This window comes from Spinacia oleracea, chromosome 4 (assembly GCF_020520425.1).
Source record: "Spinacia oleracea cultivar Varoflay chromosome 4, BTI_SOV_V1, whole genome shotgun sequence".
Lineage (NCBI taxonomy): Eukaryota > Viridiplantae > Streptophyta > Magnoliopsida > Caryophyllales > Amaranthaceae > Spinacia > Spinacia oleracea.
This window is the reverse complement of record NC_079490.1, coordinates 82,029,500-82,040,501: the sequence shown is the minus strand read 5'-3', so window position 1 is coordinate 82,040,501 and position 11,002 is coordinate 82,029,500. Positions and strand designations below refer to the sequence as shown.

Here is an 11,002-nt window from a genome sequence, read left to right as displayed (position 1 = left end):
ATAATCATACTAGCCATCATATCTTTGTGCCTAAGGTGGGGCATGTTCTTGGTCGAGGCCAAATAGTCACAAGCAAACACGATCTTCTGAACATACGTGCGAGGAGTCTCATTATCCATCTTCTCTAAGTATCCTAAACTAGTGAACTTAGAAGGTAGCATCCTTAATTCCTGAAAATTCACAACTCAAAAGTCTTACTAACGCGTTTCCATAGAAATTCCAACCCCAAAAAGATACAATAAATAGTTCGTGGATCCATACAATTTCAATGCACAAATATATGCTCAACATGAAATATGACACTATAAAAAAGAGGTACATATTGAGACGGAATTATTGTGACGGTCTAACAAAGAGTCGCAAGGAAATTGGGGCGCGAATATTAATTTGTAAATTGCGACGCTTTAGAGAGCCGCAAAATATTTCGACGTTCTAAAGCGTCGCTATTTACAAAAAAAAGACACGTGTGTTGCACGTGTTTGTGAGGCAGCAATGCAACTGAATTTTTGGGCAAAAAATCCCGCCTAACTCTCTGTTTTTTTCGCAGAATTCCGCCTAACTCTCAACCCACCTCCCACGTTTCTCTCAACCTCCTCCCACCGATATACCTTGCTGAAACTAACCACCCTCGTCAGATTTCCGATGAATTCGTATCTCTCCTCCTCACCTTCAGCACCGGCCATTAACGAATTCCATGAATTCCGTCTTCAACCTTTACGTTAGCAAAGTCAAATCTCCCAGTATAAGCTATCTCACTCCTCATCCTATAAATTCATGAAAAATCCCAATTATTGAATTCACAATTCGCTCAACAAATTCAAGATAAATTCGTTGCTCTCTCTGGTTTTTAATTGGAGAAATTCAAGCATACTCTGGTTTCTTAATTGCTGCTTCATCCTCGGTGTTGCCGGATATATTCGCCAGGTATTTTTGTTCTGCTTCACACCTTCACTATTTGATTTTTATCATATAACAATGTTTAGGTTTGATTCACTATTTTAATTTCCGTCATATATTGTTAATTCACGTTTTTTCATGTCAATTTCTAATGTCAATCATATGCCTTTAAGTTTTCCATGTTATATTGCATCCTTAATTCAAGAAAAAAACTAGAATGGGTCTTCTTAGTTTCTGTGATTTTCTATATACCGCTTATAGAGTGTTTGCTATTTCATTTATTTTAGTTTTCAATTGCAGATAGTTGGTAATTTGGACGATAGTTGGAAAGTGGTGAACGTCTGACTTCTTCTTCCGTGTTGTTACTACTGTAGGTATTGTCTATCTATTTCTAATTTTCATAGTTTTAAATTTGCAACTTTTAGTTGGCCTAGAATCTTTGAAATTTGGATACATGGCAATGCTTTGTATAAAGACACACAGACATTTAGTGAGATTTAGGTGATAATCTCTGACCAAGATATCTGGTACTTAGTATGAAAAATCTGTTGTCAATCTTTAAGACACCTAGCTGTACTTGGTTAGTTTAGGTTGTCTTTAGTGAGAAACTTGGTGCATCAAATGAGCATGTTGGATGAGTTTGCAAAACTATTTGTCGCTATAGAACTTATACTAATTATTTGAACCCTTTCACTTAGCATTTTCTACTGTTATCTATAACTTCTTTTGAGGCTACACTGTTTTCTGTGACTGATTATGTGAAATGTGTGACCGATGGACTGACTGTAAGTAGAAAAGAACTGAACAAACTTTGCATAAAACAGAACTGAGCTTTACAAAGCAGAACTTAGTATTAGGCGACTGATAAGCTCATTGTCTGTCTGTCATCGTTATGTTAAGCTACTGCATGCTTTCTATATGTCATAACTGTAGTATTAGGTAGTGGCAGTGTATCGCAGTGTTAAATATCTTATCTTATCATCACTTTGCTTGTCTTTATTATAAATTTCTTTGCCTTTCCCTGCTTTAGTTGGCACCAAATATAGGTTTGACTACCAGTTGTATGGAGTAAGGAATAAACCTATGCAGTAAGCACCCTAATCTGAATATATGCAGTTCAAAACATAGAGAAGTGAGAGTAGCTTTGAACTATAGCTTAACTGAGTTAAGGGATAGAACATCCGGTTTTGATTTTTGAACTGTCATAGCTGGGATGATAAACTCAGATAACCATTTCTGAGTTTCTATCATCCGGTTTTGAACTGTCATAGCTAACCAAATATTATCTTATCAGCACTAGCTTATTGTTTATCTGGGTTTATCATGCCAAGTTGAGAGTAGCTTTGAACTATAGCTTATCATCCGGTATTATTTATCTGAGTTTGCAAAATTATTTGTCACTCTAGAAAGATCAAGCGCCAACTGGTGGACAACCTTAAAAGCTAGCTTCTTCCTTCGATTATCAATGAGGTATTTCTTTAGGGCACCTCTAGGAAGATATTTCACAACAACAGATCAGATATTACTAGGGATGCTAATTAGGCCACTTTCTGTTTGTATTTGTAGTCCTGAGGCCCCCATCTTTGCCCCAATAAACTGCAGCATGCATAAATGGTTTTTATGACTACGAGCTTTGATAATAACATATCAGTTAGTTTCAACATGTATCGAGTTAAAAGTAACAGTAGCAAATTTTTGAGATGGATGGTTTGGCTACACTTTAGGTTCTATTGTTAGAAAGAACGACATTGTATTCTTCTGTTGAATTATTTTGAACTTGCGAGTAAGGGTTTATGGAATTATGGTAAAGAGTCGTTACCTAGCTTTTTTTAGTGCTTCTCTATAGAGCTGTTTAGAGTATTTTTTATTACATACCTGAACTTTTTATCTCTATTGATTTTAGAAAATAGATCATGCATTACATGACAATAGATCATGCATTACATGACAATAGATTAGTCCTAGGCTATTTACGACATAGAAAATAGATCAGTCCTGCTCTGATCAATCCTGATCAGATCAGTCCTGATCGGATCATTCCTGATCAAATCAGTCCTGATCAATCCTTACTGATCCATCCTGATCAGTTCTGATCAGTTCACTTCTGATCAGTTCACTTCTTCTCCTGATTTGTGTTGGTGTTGTTTAGGTTTAATTACTTTATCCCACACATAAATAATGTAATTGGAATTGGAAAACATCCCAATTTATGTTGGTGTTGCTAATATAACTATCGAACCTTAACTATATACATCATGTGCTGCGCATAACCGGGAAAAAATGGGAAACATTAACAGAAAACGTTTTAGAGGCTATGCAATTGCACCGGATAGGAGTGTTTCACTAAATCAATTCAAGCTCAATCATGAGATTATCGTTCTATTTGAATAACTCTATTCTTAACAAATTAATAGAATCTAATCCAAAATTGTGATTACTATTCTTATTTCATTATTCAAACAAACACTAGCTAAGAGCTTAAGAAGTGGAGTAATACATACTGATTGCTACGGTGTACAAGTTATAAATAATTGATCGTGGAATTGATGAGTCATAATAGAAGAGTAATCTATAATGACTAATATTTAGATTAGACATAACAAGGTAGGATTAATATTATTATAAAACTTTTGGGAGTCTTTTTAATTATGTGTTGTGTTCTGTCAACTTCCTTGAATATGAGATAATATGGCTGCTTAATACGGAGTATGGTGATCACTTTTGAGTAATAAATGGAATAGCTAGCTTTCTATGGACTGTGACACTTGCACTCTCAGACGACATAGAAAATAGATAAGTCCTGATCAGATCAGTCCTGATCAGATCAGTCCTGATCAGATCAGTTCTGAACAGTCCTTACTGATCAATCCTGATCAGTCCTGATCAGTTCACTTCTGATCAGTTCACTTCTGATCAGTTCACTTCTGATCAGTTCACTTCTGATCAGTTCATTTCTGATCAGTTCACTTCTGATCAGTTCACTTCTGATCAGTTCACTTCTGATCAGTTCACTTCTGATCAGTTCACTTCTGATCAGTTCACTTCTGATCAGTTCACTTCTTCTCCTGTCCCTCTACGTTCACCACTATCTCCTTTCTCTCTCCTCTGGTATTTTTGTCGCCCCACAATAACGACTTTCGTAAACTCAATTGCTTGATCCCCTTATCGCGGAGTAGATTGCAGATAATATTTGCTTTTACTTTCCATGTAGAAAAAACACCCTTCTTTGACCTGCGCTTAGCACATTGCTTCCCTACATTTGTTCATTTTCATGGAGCATTCATGGTCATGAATTGATATGTTTGTAGTGTTTTCTGTTTAAGTTGATAACTTCATCTACTATATTTTTTAGATTTTAAATTCCTGATAATGTTGTTGTCCTTATATTTTGACCATAATTTATCAACATTATCAGGTTTCGCCGACCACACCGGTTCAAGGTTTCCTGTGATTCTTTAGCGTTGTTCGTAGGTTCGTGCATCAGTTCGTGCGTTGCTACACCGGTTCAAGGTTTCCTGCAAGTCTTTAGCGTTGTTCGTAGGTTCGTGCATCGGTTCGTACGTTGCATATGCTCTTTGATACTAGAGGTATGTATACTATAAAGTCCCTTTTAGGTTTTTTATTGGACAATTGTTATTTCCCTAATTTTGTATGGACAAGGGTGGGCTACAACTCTGCAAGTTAGGTTTGTTAAGTGTTAGAATATAATTTCCGTGGCTTTACATTTCCTCGATGTCCAATATATATACAATGAGCATATACCGAAGTTTATTGTGCTATCATAACTTACGTCAATCATGCAAAAGTTGGATCTTTCTATTGTATTCCTGTTGATTTAATTTCAAATGTTTTGATATAATAGCTTCAAATTTGTAAGTACGTATTTTTGTTAGCTTTGGCATTTTGTGTTAGTATTGTTTGTCTAATTACATTATCCCCACTACATAATTTTGCTTAGGTTAATTACATTTAATCCAAGAAATTTTACCATAAATTCTGATTATGTGATGCCACGTTACTTAAGGTACTCTTACTCTTTTTAAAAAATGGATTTATATTGTTGTCTTCGTGTGAAGTTGAAAATATCACCTTGTGCGCTAAAATCACATGCTTTATTTTCCTTGCAAATTCATGTGAAGTTGAAAGTATGATCTTGTACGCAAAAAGAAAATATAATATGGAAGTGATATAGGGTAATAACTTTTAGAAGATGAAGATAGATCACAAATATTAGTCACTAAGGAAGAATGATTAAACAAAAAACCATAAGTTATGGTATGAATTAAGAAGAGTTGTGTACGGAGGTGTTATGTGACTTAAATTAATCTTGTGTGATATATCAAGGTTCTAAGAATGATTGTAATATTTTAATAAGTACATATAAAAATTTCCTATTCTGCGACCGACGTATATTACTAATTACTCAACTAATTTCGTATAGATATGGATAAAAGTTGGATCGATCTACCCACTGGTCATCATGAATATATCGACGGTTGTATGGAATTTATTGAGTTTGCCAAGCAAGATCTAGTCGAAGGAAAAATTAGATGTCCATGTAAGAACTGTAAGGTAGAGAAATGGTTCTCCGTAAATGAAGTGGAGAGGCATATTTTGTTTAATGGATTTTATAAGCCATATAAGGATTGGATTTTTCATGGTAAAGGGGATACGTTTCAGCGTATGTTTGAGAGTGATGGAGGGATTACTAGTGAAGGATCCCTTGATAACCAAAGTGGGTTTGTAGGTCGAGATAATATGGGAGGGCTATTAAGATCAGCATTTAGTGTTAATATGCCTCCCAATTGCCCAAATTTAGAAGCACGAGAGGATGATGAATGGATTGAGGAGCCCTTGGACTATGACACAGATGTAGAATATGATTATTCTACAATAGAAGAAGATGTGACATATAAGAAGTTTCTTGAAGCTTCTGAGGAGAAATTGTACGAGGGGTGTATCAATTTTTCAAAGTTATCTTTTCTGTTACACTTGTTTCACTTGAAGTGTATGAATCACTGGTCCATAGAATCTTTCAATATGTTGTTGAAGCTAATTCTAGATGCATTTCCTCAAATACTTGATTTTCCCTCTTCTTATTATTACAGTAAGAAAATGATAAAAGACTTGGGCCTTGGGTATGAAAAGATTGATGCTTGTCCGAATAATTGCATGTTGTATTGGGGTGAATTTTTAAAGAAAGACAAGTGTCATGTTTTTGGTACATCGAGGTGGAAGAAAACTAAGGATAGGGGCAACGTTGTAAGTGATCAAGGTACGGATACTTGTAAGAAAGGTGTGCCAGCTAAGGTAATGCGATATTTCCCTCTTATACCGAGACTAAAAAGAATCTACATGTCATCATCAACAGCAGAAGATATGAGATGGCATGATACAGAGCGATTGGGTGAAGATGATAAGAAGATTTTAAGGCATCCTTCAGATGGCTTAGCATGGAAGGCATTTGATGAGCGTCACAGTGATTTTGCATTAGACCCTCGTAGTGTTCGATTAGGTCTTGCGAGTGATGGTTTTAATCCTTACCGTTTAATGAACACCACTTATAGTACGTGGCCAGTGATGTTGATTCCTTATAATCTTCCACCATGGTTATGTATGAAACCGTCTTCTTTCATTCTGTCCACGCTTATTCCTGGAAAATCAGGTCCCGGAAATGATATTGACGTGTATCTACAGCCATTAGTGCATGAATTGAAATTGCTGTGGACAGGGGTTGAAGCTTTTGATGCTTTTGCCGGAGAGAAATTTAATTTGCGTGCGGCTTTGCTTTGGACTATTAATGACTTTCCCGGCTATGAAATGCTCTCTGGTTTGAGCACAAAAGGTTACAATGCATGTCCTATATGCTTAGATTCCACGCCTTCTGATAGATTTGGGAGCAAGATTTGCTATTGTAGCTATAGAAAATGGTTACCTGCAGATCACCCATATCGATGTCAAGGTGACAAGTTTTGTGAGAAGTTTGGAACTAATGAGTGGGGTAAAGCCCCATCTCGTCCTAGCGGCACTGATATATTGAGGCAGCAAGAAAAGGTGAAGCATGTTTACGGAAAGTCGAAGGCACCACCGAAAAAGAGGCAAAGAGGACACGATGATGACGATGATGTCCAAGATGAAAGTGACTTTGGTACCAAGAGAAGCATATTCTTTGATTTGGTGTATTGGGAGCCTAATCTTCTAAGGCATAATTTAGATGTGATGCACATTGAGAAAAACGTGTCTGAGAATATTTTGGGAACTCTTCTTAGCATGGATAAGAGTAGAGATAGTAGGAATGATCGAGAAGCCCTTGAAGCATGGAGAATAAAGTCTCACCTTTGGCTGAGTACTAATCCTAACGGAGGTGAATGCATGCCATTAGTTATCTTTATCTACTTTCTTGAAATCCAGGAAGCAACAATGGAGTTAGGGCAACTGTAGGCAGAAACTTTATCGGAGATGCGGCCTTGTGAGCTGCATATGCAAGTGAAAATGTCCCAACTTTCTCACTTGTTTCAGTTGATGATATTCCCAGCTATTGAAGTAAGGCTGAGACATCAAAACCAGCATTAATAAGAGCATAGCATAATGTAAATAAAATTAGAGATGATGTGAAGTGCGGCCTTGTGAGCTGCAAATGTTGCAAATCAACACCATTATTATTTCTAATTTGAGATTAATCAAGCACAACAGCCTAAACATGACTAATTCAAGAGTAAATCAATTACACAAATTCAAACCTATCCAATCAACAAACAACCAACAACATTCCTTTCTCTATTAACATTTCAACCAAAATAACAAAGCTTCACCTCACCACCACCAGTCCACCATATAATTTATTCCCGAAATAATGTCTTTGATCCTTTAAAATGAGTTTTTGATAATTGGTCAAGCCATTCAGCACTAAAACTCACTAATTTAGCTAAATTCTAGCTGACATCAAAAGTTAACAACCAACTAACTAATATGGTTCTTTCCTAAACATCTCACTCGAAACCAATTAAGTATTCATTCAGCAAACCATATATGTTCCAGGAAATTCTAATCCCCTTCATGATGACATACATTGTTCTAGAACTTTTGATAATTGATCAAGCCATTCAGCACTAAAACTCACTAATTTAGCTAAATTCTAGGTGACATAAAAAGTTAACAACCAACTAATCTGGTTCTTTCCCAAACATCTGACTCGAAACCAATAAAGTATTCATTCAGGAAACCATATATGTTCCAGGAAATTCTAATCCCCTTCATGATGACAATACATTGTTCTAGAACTGAAAACCAACAGGAAATCCAAGCTCGCTAAAGGATATACAGAAGCCAAAATCAATAAACACAACAATAACAGAATAAAACGTATGTAAACGGCTGCAAGAACAACATACCATACAGAGAACATCCATGACACTCTTGGCCACCACTTTCAGGCAACAGCTTGACCCTAAACTTCTGAACTCCACTCTTAGCATCGGTATTCGACTCTGCCTTCGGCGCTGCCCTCACAACCTTCTGAAGGAAATAATGCCCTTGGTCCAAGTATGCATTCTATGTTAAGTCTAATAAATGCGGTTCAGTATTAATTAACAAGTTAATAATTCAGTGAGATCAAGTGAGCTGAATGCCTAGCTAGAGGCCGCTTCAGTTCAAGTGGAATTAATGATATTAATCCACAGCTTACTCTTGACTGAACCCGTAGGGTCACACAAATAGTACGTAAACGGATCAAGTATTTAATGGCATTAAATACTCCATCTATGAATATTCGGAATCGACAGATCTTGGTTTCAGTGGGAGCTGAGATCGTCACAGGCAAGAAATGAATACTCCGGAAACGATGATATTGCCGGAAACGGAAATATGGATCGTATCGGAAATATAAATATTATCCAAGTCGTAGATGTTGCCGGAAACGGAAACATGGTACGTATTGGAAAATATTATCGGAAATGGAAATATTGCCAGAATCGGAAATATTGCCGGAAACGGAAATATTGTCAGAATCGGAAATATTACCGGAATCGGAAAATAATTCCGGAAACGGAAATATTAAATATTTGTTCGAAACGGAAATTAATTCCGGAATCGGAAATGTTAAATATTGTTCGTATCGGAAATGAATTCCGGAATCGGAAATTTAATCGGAAGCGCATCGTACGAATAAGCATCGGACGAGGCCTGCCGGACGAGGCCCAGCACGAAGCCAGGCCATCGCCCATCAAGCCAAGCGCGCCGCACAAACAGCCACGCCAGGCCCAGCGCTAGGCCAGGCCCAGCAGGCCGCGCAGCGCGCACAGCGCGCACAGCACGCACAGCGCGCGCGAGAGCTGCGTGGGCTTGCAGCTCGCGCAGGCCTCGCTGCGTGGGCTGCTGCTCGTGCGCACGCATGGGCGGCCCATTGTGGCTTCCGTGCGTGTGTGTGCAAGTGTTTGTGTTCATGCACGTTTCCTAAAACATGCAGAGTTCGGTTAATGATTAAATTCCTAATTCTATTTGATAAATTAATTAAATTAGAGTTCTTGTAGGATTCTAAGTTTAATTAATTTGTATCTGAATAGGATTTCGATTCCCTTTCCATACCCCTATAAATATGAGGCTAGGGCTCACAATTTATAACGAGTTTCAAAGTATTCAAAGTGAGTTTTTGAGAGAAAAATTCAAACACACATCTTGCTCAAATTGCCGAAATTTTCTAGTACCTTAAGGGCGATTCTAGTTGGTCAATCTTAAGGCGGATCCGGACGTGCTGTGGACTATCTACGGAGGGACGACACTTGGAGTCCTAAAGACTTGTTCTTGTTCGGTTCGGGCGCAGCTAGGGAGGGCACGCAACAAAGAGTATGCATCTAAATTATGCTATATGATTATGTGTAAATAATATGTAGTCCTGGGTTAATGGTTGTTTCCGCATGATTTATGCAATGTCATATGTATCATAACCTAACAGTGGTATCAGAGCCCCTTATTATTTTCATAATCTAAATTGCATGAACATGGTTAAATATTACAAATTTGCAAGAATTAAAAGGGGTGATTAATTTTCGTAATTGTTAATTAATTGCAAATTGCGTTTATTTAATTATACGTACGCAGTTTTTCGGCAGTTTCTTCGTTACTCATCCAAATCGAGTGATTTTTGTGTCAATTCCGCATGTAAAAGGCATTCTAAAATTTTCTGCTGAACCCAGAATTCTCAAATTCGAAGCCTAACTATGACTTTTTGAAGGTTTTAGTTTTTCGAATGCAAAATTTCGTAAATTTAAGATGTTAAATTAAATATTTGCGATTCTTGTTGATAAATCTTGAATTTTTGATTGACCTAATGCATATGTTTAACAAGTTTGAATGCCTAGTCTTGTTAATTATGCAATCTAATTTGTAATTATGATTAATTTGTTGAAAATTAGAATAATTTAGAATTAATTTAATTTTCATAATTAATTGTAATTTAATTAGAAACCTATGATTAAAAACCACCATAAAAATTGTAAATTTATGATAAATTTTAAATTTTTATGACCTAGACTTGAATCCATAACAATCGGAAATCAATTGAATAATAAATTTTCGATTTTTCGCCCTAAAATTATGAAATTAATAATATTTATTAATTTGTCATTAATTTTATAAATTTTAAATTTTTATGCGATTCGTTCATATAACTGTAAGGTTATGATACATATGACAATTCATAAATCATGCGGAAAAACCATAAAACCCAGGAAAACATATTATTTACACATAATCATTTAGCATAGAATAGATGCATACTCTTTGTTGCGTGCCTTCCCTAGCTGCGCCCGAACCGAACAAGAACAAGTCTTTAGGACTCCAAGTGTCGTCCCTCCGTAGATAGTCCACAGCACGTCCGGATCCGCCTTAAGATTGACCAACTAGAATCGCCCTTAAGGTAATAGAATTTTCGGCACTTTTGAGCAAGATGTGTGTTTTAATTTTCTCTCAAAAACTCACTTTTGAATACTTTGAAACTTCTGTTATAAATTGTGAGCCCTAGCCTCATATTTATAGCGGTATGGAAAGGGAATCGTAATCCTATTCAGATACAAACTAATCAAACCTAGAATCCTACAAGAACTCTAAT

The 11,002-nt window shown here is 36.5% G+C and overlaps 1 protein-coding gene and 1 long non-coding RNA gene across 2 annotated transcripts; both read left to right on the top strand.

Moving 5' to 3' along the window:
- The first annotated feature begins 614 nt into the window (after window positions 1-614).
- Window positions 615-4,468, top strand: LOC130459952 (uncharacterized). The gene is made up of 3 exons (XR_008919717.1): window positions 615-924; window positions 1,198-1,271; window positions 4,313-4,468. It is a non-coding gene; the product is annotated as an uncharacterized lncRNA (long non-coding RNA).
- An 872-nt stretch (window positions 4,469-5,340) lies between these two features.
- Window positions 5,341-7,225, top strand: LOC130471661 (uncharacterized). Its single transcript, XM_056841911.1, has 2 exons — window positions 5,341-7,045; window positions 7,167-7,225. The coding sequence occupies exons 1-2, from the start codon at window positions 5,341-5,343 to the stop codon at window positions 7,223-7,225; spliced, it is 1,764 nt and encodes a 587-aa protein (XP_056697889.1).
- The last annotated feature ends 3,777 nt before the right edge of the window (window positions 7,226-11,002 follow it).